Genomic DNA, 21,845 nt, shown 5'->3' with positions numbered 1-21,845 from the left:
TTGCAAATTGATATTGTAAATCCTTTTACTGAACCGTTTCAATCTGTAAAAAAGTAGAATTCAAGTAAGATAATACCCTTCAAATCGGCAACAGCAGTATTAGTCCGGAAATTTACTCAGTTAGTAAATTAGACGTTACCATGTCATGGAATACCAAATATGTTGCTGAAATACCATTGACCTGCAAAGCCATTATTGGCACTTTTTTCCTCAACTCTAGAATTCGATACATTTCCACAGTATTCGAAATCAGTTTTATAACACAAATTTGTTGATAAAACCAACATAGAGACTTATTGTCCAGTAATTAAACTAAATCGAGGATTCAGTCGAATTCTCATAAAAAATGCCTTTGTCAAGAGTAGATCAACAACTTCCAATCTATTATTGTTTTTATAGTGTATGTTGAATACTTTGGGTAAAAAACATCAATTAGATGTAATCTGTATTGAATCCTCAAAGCATTCAAAACAATGAAGCATACAAGTTTTTATGTGAGAAACTAAAGGCAATCAGATTATGTGGAAAACTTTCAGAATTGCTAACAAGAGAGAACATTTGCAAGATCTGCCTATTTTGACTTTGTAGATTCACACATCAGATATAGTACTGCATTTTGGGGAGTGTGCAGCAGAGACATGGTACAAACTGTTTTTGTTTTACAAAAATGAGCTATCTGGTATGAAAAGCAAAGTTATGAGACACCTGCAAACCACTACCTATTAATTGAACAACAAATCCCCACTGCAATAACACAATTCATCCTTGAAACAGTAAGTCTGATACAAAAAAATATATCAGTCGCAGTATATACAAGATTAGCTAACTTGGTCAGATTTCCCCTGCTCACAATAATGATGGTGAAAAATTTATTCATATACAGTGGAATAAAAATGTACAATGAAAACCTATGAGCCTTGATTATTTTCAGAAATAATATCTTCGAAAAAGCCTATTATGATTTGAAAGTATTTTACAGTTAGTATCTTTCAATAATGTGATATGAACTCATCATAATTGACCACAATTACCTGTTGAAATGATAAAAATTTCTGCTGAATATACATTCAAAAAGAAGGATAATTCATGGATTTTCTTGAAGCCATGATTGGAGATCTATAAACTAGTTTTTCCTTTCATGCATTAAACCACGCAATGCTAAACAGATCTAAAAATATATTATCTATCTCTTCTTCTTTTTGCTAAGGCTGATTTAATTTATAGCAATGAATTATCTTGTAATCCTTGTAATTCATGATTCATTCGTATTTATTTTAAATCAGTTGATAGTTTATATATTAGGAATTTATTCTTTTTTCTCAGTTCAGTTTCTTCATACTGTCATCCTAATTTAATACAATTATGCTTGTCATTATTTCGAACTTGAATCTCACTAAAAGTGTACGCCTCCTGTAGATTCTCATTTGTTCATGTTCAATAATCCCGTTGTGCTTTTGAATTATTGTATAGTAGTAATAGTATTTATTGGCCATATTTACATACAGAGTATAATTGGCAGGTCAAAAAAGTTCCTGACAGTCATGAGAATATAAAAGTGTCACGATACGTAGATAAAAATTAAAAAGTTTGAGAATGTAGGTAAAAAAAGAAAACTACCTATATTATAAGTATTTACACATTAAAAAACTTACTCGATGAACATTCAGTGTTTGAATTCCAATGCCAGAAATTCCTCTATTGAATAGAAGTTATTTTCCAGAAGGTATTTTTTGTGGCATTTTTAAAGCTGTTACAGCTATTGATATCCTTTATATATTTTGGCAAATTGTTATAAAGACATATGCAATTATAAAATGTAAACTTCTCAAATGTTGCAATTTTATGTTTTGATGGGTAGTTATGATGACTTCTTAACATGTTGAAGTCTGAAATGTTGCTTTTCAAAAAAGTTAAATATTTTAAAATGAAAATAGAATTGAAGAGCAGAATGGAGTGTTGTTTGAAGATATTCGTACATGACTTCCTGTATTCCAAATTAAATAATAGAGTGAAAACTCTTTTACATTCAGTTGCCAGTCCAGATGTTGCAATATTATTTGATATATGTCTATATGCAAACGCATAGTATAAATTCAACAGTTTTAGTGAAGAAATGGTAGGGTAACAGGATCAATTAAAAAAAACAATTGTTTTCTTGCCGACGTTCTGAATTTAATTAAAATCTTTTTCGGGGCTCGTAAAGTAGTTTCTTTGTGTTAGGTTAGGTTAGGTTGTTGTTAGGAATCACACGTTAAAAGGTAAGACCTCGTTAGTCCTTAGCTCGCACAAGTTTCTCAACTTCTGAGAGTTGTCGTTCGTATGGGAGCGACAGCTAATTAACGGAAAAACAGATTTTAAACAGAATAAACAGATAATATACTTACTATTTTAAAAACCAACAGACATATTAGATAAATATTTAAAAACATGAAAACCATTGCAACAACCAAACTTCCAAGACAACACAAAATTACATGAAACAAACTAGTTAACAGTAACTTTTAGTATACACCAGGAAGTTAGATGTAATTAATAACTTAGTAGAAATTAGTCAAAAGTTATTTTCTCTGTCCTATATTCAATATAAATTTCCACAGAATAAATCAAGGTCATCAATCGAACAAATTAATATCTATATTGTATAATTTATTGTGAAAATCTGTACTTACCATAGCACATTACACGTAATTGGGTGTTTCTCTGTTAATGATTTGAATAAATTTTTAGGCTTCTTCTGAATATTCATCATTCTACTGGTAGCAAAAAAGTAAGATTTGTTCACATCTGTTTTCACAACACTGACCCACTAATAGTCTCAGCTGACAACGAAGGACATTTCTACATCATAGATTATTCTGCTTGCAAGTTCTGGGCCTTGCCTATATTAGACTCCTGCACTTTCATCAAGTTTTCACCACTCGTCCAGAATGAACTACTCATTGGCAGGAGTAATGGAGACATACTCCTCGTTAATATTGATTCGGGGCATGTTGTTGGAAAACTACAAGGACATGAGCTGGGTGTTGAATATGTTTCTTTTGCGAAGCACAAATACTGCCTGTCAAAGTCTCAAGAGGAAGGCATCGTGTGGGATCTCGAGACAAATTCAAAGATACAAGTTTTGAATTTGGAAAAGAATAATTTGTTGAAATTTGTGAGTATGAAAGAGAAGAAATAGCTTTTTAATAGTAGTTCACACAGTTGCAGAGATAAGCTAGCATTCCACAAACAATTTTCAATTAATCGAATTAGCGGAAAGGTAGTCAGTTAGGTTGACATGGGTGGTTTGTTCCCTCATCCAATCGACGACTGTGTGAACTGGTGGTTTGAGCCCAGAGGCCAGACGATAGATTTTTACTGCCTATCGTCCAACCCGTGCTAGAAATCGTTGAAAGGTATGACCTCGTTAATATTCGATTCGCACAAGTTTCTTAGGGAGATGACAGCTGATTAACAGTAAAACATATTTTATTAGATTTTTAACAGACCCTTGATTAGGTTAGTAATCTGTGTTTTTTCCATTAATGATCACATGATTCACTAAATAAGGCACAAGAGATACTACAAATAAAATTATAAAAAGTAGATATAACCACTCAAATCATTTATAAATTAATAAAAGAAAAACTAAAGTGGAAAACAACGAAAATATTTGGAAATTAATGGATATAAATGAATATACTAGCTGTAAAGTAATTAATGAATCAGAAATAATTAAAAAAAACAACTTATAACTAACATATTATGGCAAGACTGGTCTAGGAATAATAATAACAACAATGACAAAAATGGTAAAGCCTTTTGCGGCCGAGATTTGCAGTGTCCCTATTTTTCGGGTTTGAAAGCCGTCGATTTTTGGAATTTCTTCCTGACGTTTCACTGGCTAGCTCCATCAGAGATTTATATATTTTGAGTTTATCTCCAATGACTGGATATTACGGCTGCATAAAGGGTATTTATGTTGATTCAGGTAATTTGGTGTGCTGATACCTGTACCTGAATTTGGTGAATTGTCAATAACATTCGTCCACTTCTTAGAATGGAATTCCATATTCAGTTGAGGGTCGCAGTTTCTTCTTATCTGTTGAAATGTATTTGTGGATCTCTATTGCCTTCCGTACCAGTCGGTTATGGTATCCGTGGTTGGGGGCACTGAGTTTCGTGTTTTCAAAAGAATTGTGTGGTTTCCTTCACTGAGTGCGTCCTTAGCGACAGCCGACTTGTCCGTTTGACCTAATCTGCAGGTTTCTTTCATGCTCCTTCAGCCTTGTTCCCATGGATCTTTTGGTGATTCCGATGTATACCTTCCTACAAGTGCACGGTATGCGATATACTCCTGCTGGTGATAGTGGGTCTCTTTTGTCTTTAGCCGACCTGATACTTTGCTGTATCTTCTTTGTGGGTTTGAAAACCGTTTTAACGTTGTGTTTCCCCAAGAGTTTTCCAATTCTGTATGTGACCCTAGGAATATATGGTAGATACGCATGTGCAACCATCTGAGCTTCCTTCCAGTTTTGAACCGTGGAACTCTTCAGTTTCATGGTCTTGTCGATCTCGGGTACACTTCATCCATTCGATATCAAGGTCACTTGAGGATGTTCCAGATCTTCCTCTAGAGTTAGAGGATCCGTGAAGAACTGAGTGAAGCAGTAGATTGACCATACACTGGGTGCCACGGCACTCGGGTAACTGAAAAGCTGATGAGTGTGACAGACATGAACGGATCATAAACTCCTTGTATAGACCCTGAAACAACTATGGGGTTACCAAAATGTTCAGTAAGGAACCAGATTGTAATATGGGTGTATAAAGAACATAAAGAGTACTGGGAAAACACACCTGGGAACACATATAGGAAACCTTCATGATCCAGGAGAATAAGACATTTATCCAGAAAATGACCTTTATAAAGTATTACAGGGAAGATTGTTAAAATGAGTGTCATGGAGAAGATGGGAGAAAAATGGAATGAGACCATAAGGTTACAGTGTTTTCAAGAAACTTGGGAGAAATAGACGTTAGACAGCTCCCAACGAATACAAAAAAAGTCTATCATCCATCAGATAATCATAATAGAACTGATTTTCTAATCATATTTTACAGTGATTCTAAGACAGACGTTATAACTTTTCAATAGCGTTCAGTCTGATACTGAGACACACATAGCCATTGTCATGTGCTCAAATGCCACTGCTGAGGAATACACTCGTGGCACTCATGTAAATTTCTTGCACAGGTAGTGTTATGATGATATCTTTGGGACTCAACGGGTTGAAAACATGCTAGACTGTGAAATTTTACAGAAAATTTACTATATACTTGAATTTTAGCATGAAGGTAGGTGTTCATTTTTTGATGAAATAGTGGACTGTAAATAGCTGCTGCTAACCTTGATATGGAGATCAAGGAAAGGGTACAAATTCACTATTTTCTAGCAACCTGCGAGCTATATAATTGTGTCGAATACGCGCAATAAGAGAAATTATACAGGACGGGTATCATTGCATAAAATTAGACAAACGCATTCAATTGCTTATAATCAATTATTTATGTATAAAAATACAAAAGGTGAGGACGGAACACAAACCGCCCGTCTGAAATTTTAAGCTATTTTGTTTAGGCTGGCTCTTTGATCAACACCGATAAACCAATTTCTATATTGACAGAAGAATTTGACCATTTTCCCCGCTGGAATGAAGTGTGGAGGTACTCTGTACTCCGGTGAGACAAACATTCTTGATGAAGATACTGCACTAATTGCTAACGAATGAATCCATTTAATTTTCACTGAGAAAGCTCTTCATTAGGAAGGAAGTTCAGAGGCTCTTAGAGTCAAGAAGTGGCCTATTGTGGGAGCTGTGAGGTCAATGTGGTCTGATCTGGAGTACCGATTCCACTTAAACGAGAAGTGTATTGGATTCTTCATATCTTATATCAGACTTTACTGATTTTATTCCAGCCTCCCATAATCTTCCAAAATGAGGCTGGAGGAGGGAAATAATTTCCTATCATATATAAGCGTCTTGCATATATTTCAAAATACAGAGATATCCTACAAATTCAATGCCATTTATCACTGAAAATATTGTAACCCGACCACGTTGCGAAATGGAATGCCGCAGAGCTTCTAAAAAAAGTGAGGAGAAAATAACAAGTGACTCAGGTGCTTAATCTTCAAAAGCAAATAGTCCATTTGATTACCACATTTAAACATTTTCGAAAATGTATTAAATATGAAGTATTTTCTTGGGATTTTGGGAATATATCAATCAGAATTCTTCACAAAGATGTTTATATCAGATACAAATCGAAAGAAAAGAAATCTGAAACAACTACTTCCGATAATGATCATTGAATTATATATTGTTATTGTCAAAAACGTCGTTTTCAGTTCTAAATCTGTATTGCGTTCATTATATCAATAAAAAAAAATTAATATCAACCTAAATTGCCCTGAATGGGAAAATTACTCCTGATAAACTGTAACAACAGACTTCTTCATTTTGATCAAGATGTAATAAATTATTTTTTATTCTGGTATTTTATGGTCAGGATATATATTTGGTTTCAGGTATCATTTATACCAGTTTCAAGCAATATCTTAGCTTGTTTCCAGGATGACTTAATACAAGTATGGAATTTTAGTAAATTTGAAACAATCAAACAGTTCTTACCCACCAACTGGAAAAACTATTCGGTGAAAAGTATAGCATTTACCAGGTAAATATTTATTTTTGCCGCAATCTTCATTAACAAAGTATTTCAAATATATGAAGAACAAGAGTGTAATTATTTATGTGTATCCTAATTCTATGAATATAATTGAATTTTATGAGAACTCAATTGAAATAAAATGTTTCAGTTCACAGGTAATTATTTTGTAAAACATTTTGATTGTATGTATAATGTTAAATAGGTTGGTACTATTTGAAAATAATGTATATGAAAAATGAGAATGGGAAGTATCTATGTTCTTCACCACTTTTATTTGTGAGTAAAGTTACTGCAGTTTCATCCTATAAGGACATTTGCAGACGATATTCTAGCCTGTTTCAGAGTTAGTCAGAAAACAAAGCCGTAAATTCACTTACAGATTAATATACCCCCAGATCAAAGAATCAGAAATCAAGAAATGGGTAACTCTAACATATTTTGGTAAAAGAACAGAGATAATCGCGGGTTTCTTCAGAAAAAACAATGTGGAAGTGGCATTCAGACCACTTGCCAGGTTATCTGATTTCCTTTTCAATGCCAAAGATAAAGTGGACAAGTTGGAGAAATCTGGAGTATATAAGCTTAAGTGTCCGGAGTGTAATAGTGTTTATGTGGACAATGTGGTCGAAATTTCTCAAAACGGTATGCTGAACATAAGAGATCCTTCAGAATAGGTAAAAATGATTAGAAGTTTTCAAACCATTCCTTGGGATACAACCACAAGTTCCCGAATCTAAACGATACGGAAATTTTACAATAGGTATGCAAGGAAGGGTTGCAAACTCAGTTATTTGGAATCCGTGGAAATTCATGAACATAAGCATTGCTGGTGCAACCTATTAAATGATCAAATCGATTTAGTTTACAGATGTTCACAGGTGAACAAAATTCAGGTACTCAGTTAAGTTAGGTACCTCTGTTATTACCGACAGTGGTGTTATATAAAGGCTAATGTAATCAATCATTTTTGGTTTAATGTATAAGTTTCAAAATGTCCTTATAGGACGAAACTGCAGTAACTTTAGTTACAAACAAAAGTGGCAAAAAATATAAAAAGTTTCAGTTCTCATTTTTCATGATGATTTCATATCATGTAGTTAACGGCTACATCCATCAATTTATTGAAATAATGTATAATTCGAAAATCAAACATCTCTCAACTTGTCTGCATTAACCTTTCCTAATTTCATTTAAATAGTGTGTCGCATTCAAAAACTTTGTTTTTTTGTTATGTATAGTTTCCAGAGATTTGCTTACTTATAAAAAAAGTTCCCAATTTACAAACAAATAGGCACTTCTTCATCAAAGAATGTATTTGAAAAAGTTATTAGAAATCTAATACAGCGTCTAACTTATTTTAAATTTGATATATCAACGAAATTTATATAACATCCTTCGATAAGGCTAATAAACATTAGCGAAAGCGTGGGCATCTAAAAAGAATATTATTATTTTAACAGACCCAAAAAAACTACTATATATATACAGGGTTATTCAAGTTCGATCCCCACCATTGGGATCTAATAAACTACAGGAGATACGTCGAAACTCAAATTGGGGCCAAGTTGCGTTTTTTTTGTGCTTAACAAAATCCTGTTTTTAAACTTGAAAAATTCCTAGTATTTGATTTTTTGGAATTGGAATTGAAAATTGGAATTTGTTTTTTCTAGCGTTATTTGACAACACAGCTCGAAACCAAAAACACATTTTCATTTATACTTTTTTTCAGCTACACGTTTTCATGTTCAGATTTACTTACTATTCTTGTCTGGCAATCATCATCAACTTTTTTTTCTATTATGGGCGTCATATTGTTTTTTTATTATGAAAAATAGTGCTTTTCATTCTGATTTCATTTATGTATGATTTGTTATGATTTGCTCTTCTGAAACTACAGGTATTAAAAAAAAACAACTTCATCTGAGATGGTCATGAATCCATCAAATAATTTTGTTTAATAAACACTAGTTGTCAGAACTCATCAAACATCATAAGTTTGCAGAAATACTTCATTTGAAATATTCTCACTCTCAAATGAAGAAAAACGAGATATGTTGAAACTTTATTATAAATTTGATAGGAATAGTACGAAATGAGCACAAATTTATTTTTGAATTATATGGCAGATATCCGACGAAAAAACAACTACTAACCCAGCTAATGTCACGCAGAAAGCTGAAGTGAAATTCATTATTGATTTTGTTTGTTCGGGATATTCGGACGGTTCACTTCGATTGATATCCAAAGGTATTAAAAAAAAACGATAAATTCATTTTCAATTTTTTTCTAATGTTATTTAAGGAGATAACAAAAAACACTTTCTCATTACCACTTTTCAAGCAAGGTAGTTAGCACTACCGGCGACCTTTCAATTGTAATGAAGATCTAGTTTCTAAATATTCTTCCTGAAATTGAGAAGCAGATTGAAATCCGAAATGATGCAAAACCATTATATATTTTGGAAGAAAATAGCTTTCCCAAAAATAGTGACTTAAACCTTTCATTTCTGTTCAATATACTCCGAGGATTTTCGGGTCTCATTGGAACAAGATGTAGCTCAACTTATGAGAATGGTAAATATTGAGTTCATCGAATCTTTGCGGATCTTTGTAATATCAAAGATATCTTACTGTTATGCCACATACGATTCACAATGACATTTGAACGATGTTATATTCCACACATAATGGCATCAATAAGTCTTTCAAATAAATAAAAAAAGTTCTGCTATATCTCATACACACTTCATTTCATTTAATTTCAAAGATAGGAAGCGCTTCATGACAGACTCTATACTTAAATCTTATACAATTACAGTAGCTCCGTTGGAGCTACTGTAAATGTATCTCATATTTGCTATAAAAACATTGATCCCATAAAGAGTCAACTTCTTGATGCAAGTACATTTCAATTTCCTCTGAAAATTTGTTTGATGAAGAATTCGTGGAAAATTCATTAAAAAATTTTTCGGATATTTTTGAATAAGAATACTCCTGAATTGATCCTCTCATTTTTAGAAATGGCCAGTTTATGATTATCGCAGGTTATTTACCGACCCTAGCCGTTTTTGATCTGGGTAGCTGGAAACTTACCAAAATGGTAACTTTACCGGATTATATCCACACGTTGAAACACATTGGATTCGTATCTCAGCCCTTCGATGGAGGCTCCAACAAAATTCTGATCATCCTATCAGGCCAAGGTATCATATATTTTTACGATGTTGAACAAAATGTCATCCTGAGTGAACTCAGTTCGAAGACGGAGATCAACAAGTTTGCCTGCTCTGCTGACGGAACTCACCTTTCTTGTTTGCTGTGCTCTGGAGAAATGAAATTGTATTGCATAAAGCAGTATGTTGCGTCACCTGTTGAAGTGAAAGTGCAGGACATTGAAAAAAAAATGAAGTCACGAAGAACAAGGCCCCTTGGTGATATTGTAATAGTCAAGCAAGAGGTGGGTACAATGGAGTGACACTCAGTACAACAAATCAAAATGGTTTCATTTTGTTTCCGGACTGAGTCATGGCCGTAAAGTTTGGGTCTGCATGACAAAGAAAGTATTTTGTTTGTTGTTTTTACATAGTACGTATTGAGGGGTAAACGAATAATCTAACAGATTGATAACAGATTTCTACACATCTACTACACATCTTGACGGAGGGGCTTCTCACCGGCCATGACTCAGTCCGGCAGCTGTATATTATATTCTAGAGGGCTTGAGAAAAAATATTAAAATATGATGTGTATAGTATGGCGTGGCTTTTAAGATATGTCAGGTTTGTAAAATAATAATAATAAAATTCATTGTACAAGGTGTTGCTAAGAACAAAAAAAACAAAATTATCAGCTATAATATCCCAAGGACATTCATAACTAACGAAATAATTTTATCACAGTTTTCGAAAGCACGTTATTTGGTAACATCCCGACGCCGAAGGCGGAGGGATGTTACCTAAAATAACGTGCTTGAGGAAGTTGTGATAAAATTATGAGTTATTTATCAATGTTCGAGGGATATTCGGTGAGAAAATTTTTTGCAATTCGAACAAAATTATTTATTGAACACACAGTTATTAAAAGAATAATTCGTATAATGATATTCCGTTGATCTTGCTGTATTTGCCTCGGTTACTGCATAGGTGTTTCCACGCATACTATTGATTATTTGGTTATGATGTTCCTGATCAATATTCAAATAAGGTTTTATGGAATTTCCATTATTGTGCCCAGTAATTTTCAACAATTGCTGTTCTTGAACTCCACTCTTAGCTAGTTGACTGACTGCAGTTGCTCTATTAGAGTGATTGGTTATTTTCCTCTGTTTCGTATCCAAGCCAATTGCTTCAGCAGAAGATTTCGTCCATCCGTTGATTATATTTCTACCCAGAGGCATATTGTCATACCAGTTATCGCTTCCTGTCTTCCAGTGACGATTTGGCCTTAAAAATAGTCTATTTGTCTTGATATTTGTGCCTCGTTTTGATAATAATTTAATGAATAATCTGACAGGTAAAGCATTGTTATCACTATTTTGAACTAACCATTTGCTAGAGGCGCAGTTCTTTGAACCCCCTTGGCAGGTTTTACTGAAAATTGGATTATATTCTATCCTATTAGTTGGAGATCCATTGTTGTCCTTTTCGATATGAAAATAATCAACTAAGCAAGCAGCACCTTCACCACCTCTCCAAGCCAATTCCACCGCTGCTATGTGATAAAATTTGCGTAGGAGTCCTATAGGGGTATTTTCATCCCAAAAGTTTATAATTTTACTCATTTCATTTGAAGTTAATAGTACTGAGCTTGTTTTGCGTTTAGTGGGATCTGTTTGTAAATTTCTTCGTGCTGCGTCGCGTGCATTCCGCGCTTGTTTGAATTCAACACTTTTAAAGGGGTCTAGCATGATATTATACTCCTTGTAATACTTTTCTTGTAATAATTTGCTTGTTATATTCCATACGGTTTTAACAGTAGCCTCCTTAAACTCTGTGCTATCCTTTTTTCTCATATTAATCGCCCAATCCTTGAGTATTAATGCAAGCTCTTCGAGAGTACGATTTCCATCCAATTCATATTTTCTGGCGTCACAAAACTCCATAAATATTTTCCAAGTGTATTTTTCACTATTGACAGTATTTTTTGGTGTATTTTCTTCAATGATTTTGTCAATTGCCACATCATTTTGAACACCAAAGCGAGGAAGTGACATTTTCGAAATAAATTGAATTACTGAAATGTCAAACAACTTTATTGTGTTGGTTGCTTAGCAATGTCATGACATAAGTGATAACTACTCGTGAAAACTATCCATGGGTAGTTATCAGTGTAATGATGGTTTCATTGGTTATTTCGACACACATGACTAGAAATAGACAAATTTGATAGGATAATTTTTTTGGCAAAAAATTTTCAATATAGTTAAACAATACTTCAAACACATTTTAGATCTATTCTGGTTTTCCTACTGTCTGATCTATTTCAGAGGCGGCGTAAGGCGGTGGCCCACGACCTCGCGGTGCAAAGGGCCTAAAGGCCGAAAATAAATTTTGAAAAATTCAAAAGTACACACTATAATTTTTTTTATGATTAATACATTAAATTCTCAACTTTAAAATATTCCACTCTTCGGCGCACGAAAGCATATGAATAAAAAATTCGTGAATGTATTTCTCTTTCTCAAGAACTAAATTATATTATGAAATTAATTAAATGAAAAATTTTCATCTTTGTCTCATCTTTATTAACGCGTGTCAATACCATGAATAAATTATGGTAATCTGTACAAGTTCATTTAAAAATTATTCTTGAACATTTGGGTGCATTTTGTGACTGGATCAAAGAATATCGACAAACTGGATTCGAAAACTGCTTGTCAGGCGCTCGTCAGTTTATTGAGGAAAGCAGTAATGATTTGTCAAAAGATTTAACATGTATATCAAGTTGACGAGACACTTTTCGAAATTTGCGAAACGAATGATTTCACAATTGGCCGCTATTTATTCGCTAATTAGTTGCGGAAGAAAATATTTTTTCGCCCATTTTTTTTAAAATACATGTTGTCTCTTGATATCATGTTAGCGATACCACTTAAGTTTTCCATAACTCTGACTAGACCATTGGTTTAGTATATTTATTCGCTAATTAGTTGCGGAGAAAAATATTTTTTCGCCCCTTTTTTTGAAAATACATTTTGTCTCGCTAACTTGATATCAAGTTAGAGATACCACTTTTTTTATTATAAAGTTTTCCAGAACTTTGACTAGACCATTGGCTTGTTATATTTAGTCACTGATTAGTTGCAGAGAAAAATATTTTTTCGAATACATGGTGTCTCGCTAACTTAACGTAAAGTAGGCGATACGACTTTTTTATTATTAAGTTTTCCAAAACTTCGACATTGGTTTGATATATTTATTCGCTAATTAGTTGCTGAGGAGAATATTTGATTTACCTTTTGTTTTAAAAACATTCATAGTCACGCTAATTTGACTCAACTTTTTATTATTGAATTTTTGAGAACTTCAACCAAAATATTTCTTTTCCTTATTTTGAACGCACATTTGAGTTTTCTGCAATTTTGACATTAGTCTAATTGTCGGTTAGATTAGGATACCACAAACTCTCATATGGGAACAAACCAGCGAACTCAGCTCTATACAGAATCTACCTTAAGGCAGGACACGAAATCGAAAAAACTCTCGAAATATCATCACAGGTGAGGGGGGATGTAGCGAGACAATCATGTGTATTTACAAATAAAAGTTATTGACAAATTGCCTTATGACCTATACCCTATACTGCCTTAGCCACTTATTAGTTTTGAAGAAAGTCTTGATACTTCGTGGCCTGAGGACAATGTAGGGGAGACTGTTGTACCTTGATCATATTGTACCTTGGATCACCCTTCAGTTTCCTGACAGATGCTAACATCCGCACCACAGCGACTGAACTAATAAAGCGTTTACTCAGTAGAGTGCAAACAGGCGGTAAAGTGGTTGTCTATATGCTATTGTTTCTGAGTAGAGTTGAATTACATTTCCTTTGTGCGAAAAGTAACGACTTTTGGCTTTACTCTTTATTTTTTAACAAGTTGACTATAGTGTTTTGTGTTTGAAATAATATTCCACCTGAATCACTGCTTATTGGTGAGTAATATGTTGAGCAATATTCCAGTTTTAGTCCTAACCTAGAATGTTGAGGAGGTTGAGTTTGAAAAAACGCACCATCATGTACCTTGGATCAAAACAACGTCCTGCACCACTGATCAGTGATCAGAGGTACATGATGTTACAATTATTTCGTTCGTTGTTATAGGTCAGTAGGTATGCCACGAAGTACAAGTGGAAAAAAAAGAAATCCTATTGACCCTGAGTCGATGAAAAAAGCAGTTGAAGCAGTTACTGGATCTCCAGAGAAGAGGATATCAATAAGAGAAGCTTGTAGAATTTTTAATGTTAAATTTGTTCCTCTTGTACGGCATCTTAATGCTTTCAAAACATCTGGTGCAACAAACTTTCAATATAAGGCCAGCTATGATGTCAAGAAGGTATTTACAAAGGAAGAGGAATTGAAATTAGTTGATTACATCAAAACTACAGCAAAAATGAATTATGGTCTATCCAAAAAACAGGTTCGTGAATTAGCATATAAATTTGCTGTGGCGAAAAAAAAGAGGTTCCCTCCTACATGGAACGAAAGTAAATTCGCAGGAGAAGAGTGGATGAGGCTATTTTTGAAACGGCATTCCAACGAAGGTGGCCTAGCCATAAGAAAACCTGAAAAAACTAGCATGTCACGTGCAACTAGTTTTAATAAATCGAATGTGAGTAGATTTTTTGATAATTTGGAGGACGTCCACAGGCGCTTTGGTCCATTCCCACCCGAAAGGATTTGGAACCAAGATGAGACCGGCGTGACCATGGTGCAGAATCCTCCGAAAATTGTCGCACCTAAAGGTGCAAAACAGGTTGGTAACGTGACGTCAGCAGAGCGTGGGGAGTTGATAACAGTATCTGCTTGTGTCAATGCTTTAGGCAATCACATACCTCCTATGATGATATTTCCTAGAGTGAATTATAAAGACCACATGTTGAAGGGAGCGCCTCCAGGAACAATCGGTGGTGCTAACCCTTCAGGTTGGTCCAACGAAGAGTTGTATTTTAAATTCATGGAACATTTCATACAACACACTAAACCTACTGAGAAAGAACGTGTATTGCTCATAATTGATAACCATGAATATCACCTTTCATTAGAAACCTTGGACTTAGCATCTAATGCTGGAGTAGTAATTGTAACGTTTCCACCCCACACTTCTCATAGATTACAACCACTTGATCTTTCCGTCTATTTTCCATTCAAGGCTTATTACAATCAAGCAGTTCAATCTTGGCTTATTAACAACCCTGGAAAAAGAGTTGACATTTATAGTGTTGCAGAATGTGTTGGGCAAGCTTATCCCAGAGCATTCACCACTATCAACATAACTAGTGGCTTCAAAAAAGCAGGAATTTACCCTTTAGATAGAGGCGTGTTTAATGATGATGATTATTTGCCATCCTATGTAACGGATCGCCCAGCTTCAGATTTAGTTGAGACTGATACTGGGGTAGATAACACCCCACCTTCAAAGAGAAAGGATACAAGCTGCTGTCAGGAAAGTGTTGCAGGGCCGTCAATGAGCCAATGTTCGTCTGTGAAATATTCCCAAGAAGAGAAAGTTAATCAAAATAGTATGACTACTACTCCCATCATAACTCCGGAGCAGATCCAACCTTATCCTAAGGTGGCGGCTAGACAAAAGGTAGGCCAGTAGAGTTGAGTGGATTGGCTAGAACTGATGGACAGTTATGGTTCCGAGTAGACTTTTCCAACTTCAATGTCAACTGATTCAGTAAAATAGACAAATTGAAATAACGTTACTTATACTTCAATATTAATCTTTTTGCAATGAAAGAAATTAAATACTCATTTCTGTATAAAAATTTTGTTTTTAATACATACTATAAGTACAAGACGTTGATGATCCAAGGTACACGAAGGCATGATCAATGGTACATTATGGTCTTGTACCATTGATCATATATCAATACAATATATATATGTTCATTTTTTTCTATTGCTGTTCAATATTTAAATTTTCAAAAATTACATAATGTGTAGGAATAATGGTGCTAGCAGTAGAGACTCTCTCCGTTATTATATTAAAAAAAACAGCTTGTAAAAAAATTCAAATGTGAATCGTGATCAAAGTTACAACAGTCTCCCCTACTTGTCACTTGCCATAAATAATGTACTATTGTATGTAAAATGGTCAAATAAAATACTCCACTCTATTCTACAATATTGAATATATTCTTTGTTTTATACACTTGATGATATTTGGAATATTTTCATCAAAAAAATACATGTGATTTTGACTAGAGGGAGGGTAGTTCACAACATCACCAAGCATCACCAGAGGGGAAGCAGGGGGGTTAAAAAAGTTACTAAAAATATCACTTGATTAATGGACGACCCCCAAGTGTCGAAACAGTTCTCTAATATATTGCTTAATCTATTAAAATTGATTGGTTACTGTTTGGGATCATGGTAGAAAAATCATTGATTTTTATGTATGTTAAATCGGGCTGATTTAATATTTCGTAGCAGAACTTTCGAAAAACAAATCAGTTACTTAATGAATCAATTTAAAGCCGAATTCAGGAACAGGAATTCGTGAACATCCCAATTTTTTTATTAGTAGTCATATAATGTCAAGTCTAAGTATTTCTGGATGAACATTTTATTTTCAGATTTTCAACAAAAATATTTTTGATGACAATTGGTTCTGAAAAAGCGAGAATGTTTATCGAATAATCAGTCCCAATTAATCTGAATCAACACTCACTTTTTCTATGTTATATCTTCATTCCTACTACTTTTAACTTATAATTCTCGACCTATTCATATTCTTCATGTGATTAGCCAAAATTAATGTTTTCAGTCAGTTCGAAAGTTTTCCTGGCTGGTTTTTAAACAATAATACATAGTTTCAACCAATACAATTCAGCAAGAAGCATTGCAATTATAGCCAATAAAACCTCTAAACTGATGTTTCAACACGTTCTGTTGAGCAGTTTATATCGAGTTGCTAGCGGTATATAGTAAAAACATTTTGAGGCGGAGAATATAAAGTCCGTGAGCGAAAATAGGATGCGTAATGAAATGAAAAAATATGTCCAACAACAATCAAACAAATTCGAACCAGACCTCAGGAACAATTTCGTCACGATGGCATTGGAGTATATCTAGCAGTACTTGCGGAGTTGCAACAAAACTTTGTAGAATAGATCTCTTCTTAAAAAACAAGAATAATTATTGTTTGATGCAGTAAATCCACAACTCAGTTCAAAGAGATTATGCTTACTGTAAACTGAATAAAGAATTATGAAACTATGATTATACAATTATCACATTTTTGTTTGAAATTCCAGTGAAATTTATTTAAAATGTATTATTTTTATCCGAGTCCATTTAAAGCCGGCAACTAATTAGCGAATAAATATACTAAACCAATGGTCTAGTCAAAGTTTTGAAAAACTTAATAATGAAAAAGACACCATGTATTTTTTAAATAAAAGGGGCGAAAAAATATTTTTCCCCGCAACTAATTAGCGAATATATATACTAAACCACAATGGTCTAGTCAAAGTTATGGAAAACTTTATAATAAAAAAGTGGTATCGCTAACTTGATATCAAGTTAGCGAAAAAACATGTATTTAAAAAAAAAACGAAAAAATATTTTTCTCAGCAACTAATTAGCGAATAATTAGCCATGATTAATTCTGTGACAAGCAATATGGATTCGAGATTTATGTTTTTGGATCAACAAATTGAAAATTTTGGTTTTCTCAATGATTCAAACAAGTTGAAAAATTTCAAAAGGGCTAATACTGAAAAACTGTCAAGATTTACAAAGTCTTGCAAGTAGGTTAGAGCAGTGACTTCCGACCTTACGAGTTATATGAAGAACTACAAAATATGATCCCAAATTTACCAAACTCCATTAAATACGTGAAATATCTGCTCCAATATATTATAGAGAACGATTGAAAATAAATTTATCTGAATGTTCACATTGTCATTCGAATTTTATTAACAATACCTGTAAGTACTGCTTCCGATGAAAGCATCTTTTTAAAATTAAAACAAAGATAAATTAAGAATCATTAATTAGGAAGCTCAGCAAAACCGAAAGTAGAACATTTTTGTTTCTTTGATTAATTCTTTTTTTTCATTTCCAACCCCTAACGCAAAAAGGGGTGTTTTAGGTATCTGTGTGTCTGTCTGTGGTACTGTAGCTCTTATAGTAGTAGACCCATTTTGATGTGTATTTTTTTCAATAGCTAATTTTGTCGGGTTGGTTCTTAGATGTTTCATGATAATCGCTCCAGCTGTTTAAAAGTTAACAGCTTGTTTTTTGGGAAAGAAAGTTTTTGGCTTTCTACTACTCCATCTGATACAAAAAAAAATGGATGAGAGAATCTTCCAAAGAAAGGAAGGATTAATCAATTTGAAAATAAGTAACTCTATACATGGATGTGTAGATCATGCAAAGAAGTAACTTTCAGACACAAACTGAAAGAAAGTCCTCCTGAAACAGCTACTTTCATATAAACATTGAATTACACGAAAGAAAAAATTCTTTCGAAACAAATACTTCTATATGAACACTGAATTATACAGAAGATACTTTTCTCTATTCAGTTTGTATATCGAACATTCGTGGAGGAATAATAATCAGATATCATTCACATGAGTTCTACTTTGAATGAATGGTAATAAATTGTACTCACATGGAACACTGTCACCCTAACTGGTATACACGTGTTTCGCCTTAAGACACTTGACCCAAGGCTCTTCAGTACCAAATTGGATAACATTATAGAAAATACACACACTTCATTCATGAATTACGATTTTGAATGTCACGGAATAAGCTTGATCTGCTTAACTGCTAAAGCAGTTAAATCTAATCAACCAGATCTCTGAAGAATAAAACTCAAATTTTAATTTTTGTTGGAAATATGTTCATTACTATTAACAGCTTGATTCCAAGATTATGAAGAGGAATTATGCATTTAATTATAGTTAACAATACATCCAATTGACTGATCAAAATGAAAATTTGATTAAGAGTATGTACAATAACACTTTCACTTCGACTTGACGCTGCAACCAGAACAGTCTGCAAAGGACCAATTCCTCTGCAACTTACAGCAGATGGGACCTGTTTGGGCTCATTTTAAAGGTGTCAATGAGTAAATAGCCGAAACGAGGTTATTTTTAATATTGTTGTTTAATGTACATACTTATGTACATTTTTACTTAAAAATTTTTCTAAATTAATAAAAAATTTCTTATATGTTTATTTTCAAGTGTTTCTTTATTTTTTAAATTCTTTTTCTTTTACCATCAGAGGGCCTTGCAAAATGTACCTTGCCCACATTAAATTTAGATCTTGCGCCGACGATGTTCACAGGATATTCACCCATTTCCATATTGAATGAGGTCTTGTATAAATCCTGTGTCTTAATGATTATGACAGTCGCAAAAATTCCAAATTGAAAACCACAACGTACTTCTTGAGTATTGGGAGGAAAATCTATTAACTTCTACATATTTTTTATTGTTGTTCCAACCCACTAACCGCAATAAAAGCGTGTACTTATTGAAGCTTCAATTTCAAAGCATTCCCTAATAAAATTCTGAAGCAGTTAAATCTAATCAACCAGATCTCTGAAGAATGAAACTCAAATTTTAATTTTTGTTGGAAATATGTTCATTACTATGTACGATTTCGTTTCAGATAGGCAGCGTATTAGAGTGGGAGAAACTGAAAGCCATCCTGCAAGAATTCAATCAATATCCTGATATACACAGACTGAAAATTTGGGAGAAGTTACTGGAACTACCGAACAACATCCAGCAATATAACAGTATCATTAATCACGTAACGTTGGTTTCCTTTGAAGATCTCTACACCAAATACCCATTGGAAAGCAAACTCTCTATAAAGGACTTGAGGAAACTCCTAAACAACTTGGTGACTTGGTGTCCCTTTTTCGCGAATGTGGATTACCTTCCAGTATTTGCATATCCATTCGCTAAGGTTTTTCAGAACAAGCCGTTGGCGGGCTTTGAGGCAATATGTACTGTGATATGTGAGTTGGTAATGATAATTTTCATTGGGATGATCTGAACTGTTCAAAATCTTGAGTACAAGGGAAATTGCAACGTTCTTTAGACATCATTCCCTCAAATTTTTGTTTATGTGAAAAACTAACAATACTGAAAAACAGAATTAGAGATGTTTTTCACTTCATTACAGTTCTAATCATTGCCTGCAACTTCGTTGGTGTGGACTTCAGTTTTTGGGTTTTTCCTGATTTTATAACGGCATAATTTTCTCAATTATACTTTTTTTCACTACAATTTGAAATATCAAAAATTCTTCAATAATAAGTAAGTCTTCCGCTTTTTTGGAAACAAAAGTCAATAAGACAGGTATTCTGTAAGATCTTCCAATGGATGATCCAGAAAGAGGAATAAGATAAGATCAAAAAATGTGTCTGAATGTTCGTTTGTGTCAAATCTTAAGTAATCAACGTATTCAAAAAACACTTGATTTTGAGATTTTCACTAAACAGTTTTACAAAAACGCTATACGTGTTTCGCCATACAATGGCTTCTTCAAGCATGTCTTTACTAACTATATTCTACATATTTAATGCTTAATATACCAAATTTCACGATTTGAGGTACCTACATTTCAAGTACCTAAGTTTTATCTGAGTTTGTAATGAATCTAATTTCCCAGTTTCCACATTTGAAAAAATATTTAGTAACGGGGAGTTATTCAATTCTAATTGACCATTCAGTAAATTACAATTCTTGAATCTATTAATTTCTAAACATGTTCTTCTGCTAATAGGTGGTTTGCAAATGTAGAATTGGTCTTTCTATTTACAAAACTACTTCTGTGCTCTTTAATTCTTTGGGAAAATGTTCTTTCTGTTTGGCCAAAATACAGATTTGGGCAAGAGCCACAAGTCAGCTTATACAGTGTGTAACCACGAAAACTTAACAGAGCCGTTTTTGAATATAAAAAGTAAGATTTTTAAAAAAAGCTCCGACACGTTGATTTCTAATTAAAGGGGAACACCTTTCAGATTAATCAGATTTTTTGTAGTACGCACCCCCTCGGAGGGGTGCGTCCGACGACCCTTATTTAGATAGGGAAAGTAGGTCGAGTGGCACCTTGTTTTAAAGATCTTTCGAATACCTTTACAACTCTGTTAAAGGAAAATTTTTGTAACGATTAGTTTTCGAGATAATTTGAAGTTAAAATTGCCATGTTAATAATACATTAGACAGACCACTCGGTAACTTGTATGCCTAAATAAAAAATTTTTCAAGCAGTTCTTCTTATCAGTTTTTTGTTAAATAAAATCCCTTTTTTAAAATCAATACCCACTCCTCTTCTTCCAGTTTTCATTAGTACATCGTTCGATTGTTTCGTTTAAACGGGTCGTGTATTGTTATTTGTTTAAAAATGCCTTACACTACTGCTGAAAGGGTTTCAGTTATTGCTTTATTTTTTGGCAACGTCCAAAATGCTAATAAAACATCAATTTTATTCAACGAGCAAAACCCTGGTAAACACCTAAGCAGAAATCACGTTCTGGATTTGGTCACAAAATTCAGGGAGACAGGTTCGGTTTTAAATAAGAAAAGAAATGTTCATAGAAGGGTAGTGAATGACGATAATGCGATTAGAGTGATTGGTCAAGTCAACGCCAATCCCAGGTTAAGTACCAGAGGTTTATCAGCAATGGCCGGAATAAGCCATATGAGCGCATGGAGAATCCTTAAAAACCACAAATTCCATCCTTACAAAATTAAACTTGTTCATGAACTCAATGAGGATGATTTTGACCGAAGACAGGAGTTTTGTGAGGGCATGAGTGAGAGATTAATGCAATATCCCGAGCTGCTTTATAACATATGTTTTTCGGACGAAAGCTCGTTTTATTTAAATGGTTGCGTGAACCGTTACAATTGCCGTTATTGGTCGGATGAAAAC

General features: G+C 33.7%; 1 protein-coding gene across 5 annotated transcripts in view; it reads left to right on the top strand.

Annotated features, from left to right (window-relative positions):
- Window positions 1-21,845, top strand: part of LOC111504943 (TBC1 domain family member 31) — a 47,079-nt gene that overhangs the window by 11,117 nt on the left and 14,117 nt on the right. For 3 of the 5 annotated variants that reach the window (XM_074186205.1, XM_074186208.1, XM_074186206.1), the window contains exons 2-5: window positions 2,728-3,154; window positions 6,572-6,720; window positions 9,732-10,170; window positions 19,569-19,923. In XM_074186205.1, the coding sequence (XP_074042306.1) occupies window positions 2,728-3,154; window positions 6,572-6,720; window positions 9,732-10,170; window positions 19,569-19,923 (1,370 nt within the window). The remainder of the gene's footprint in view (window positions 1-2,727; window positions 3,155-6,571; window positions 6,721-9,731; window positions 10,171-19,568; window positions 19,924-21,845) is intronic. The other 2 variants (XM_074186207.1, XM_074186209.1) reach the window with 2 other exon arrangements.

This window comes from Leptinotarsa decemlineata, unplaced genomic scaffold, assembly GCF_025532065.1.
Source record: "Leptinotarsa decemlineata unplaced genomic scaffold, Ldec_3_MD MMD2_tig00078422_RagTag_RagTag, whole genome shotgun sequence".
Lineage (NCBI taxonomy): Eukaryota > Metazoa > Arthropoda > Insecta > Coleoptera > Chrysomelidae > Leptinotarsa > Leptinotarsa decemlineata.
The sequence above is the reverse complement of the archived record's forward strand: the minus strand, read 5'-3'. Positions and strand labels throughout refer to the sequence as shown.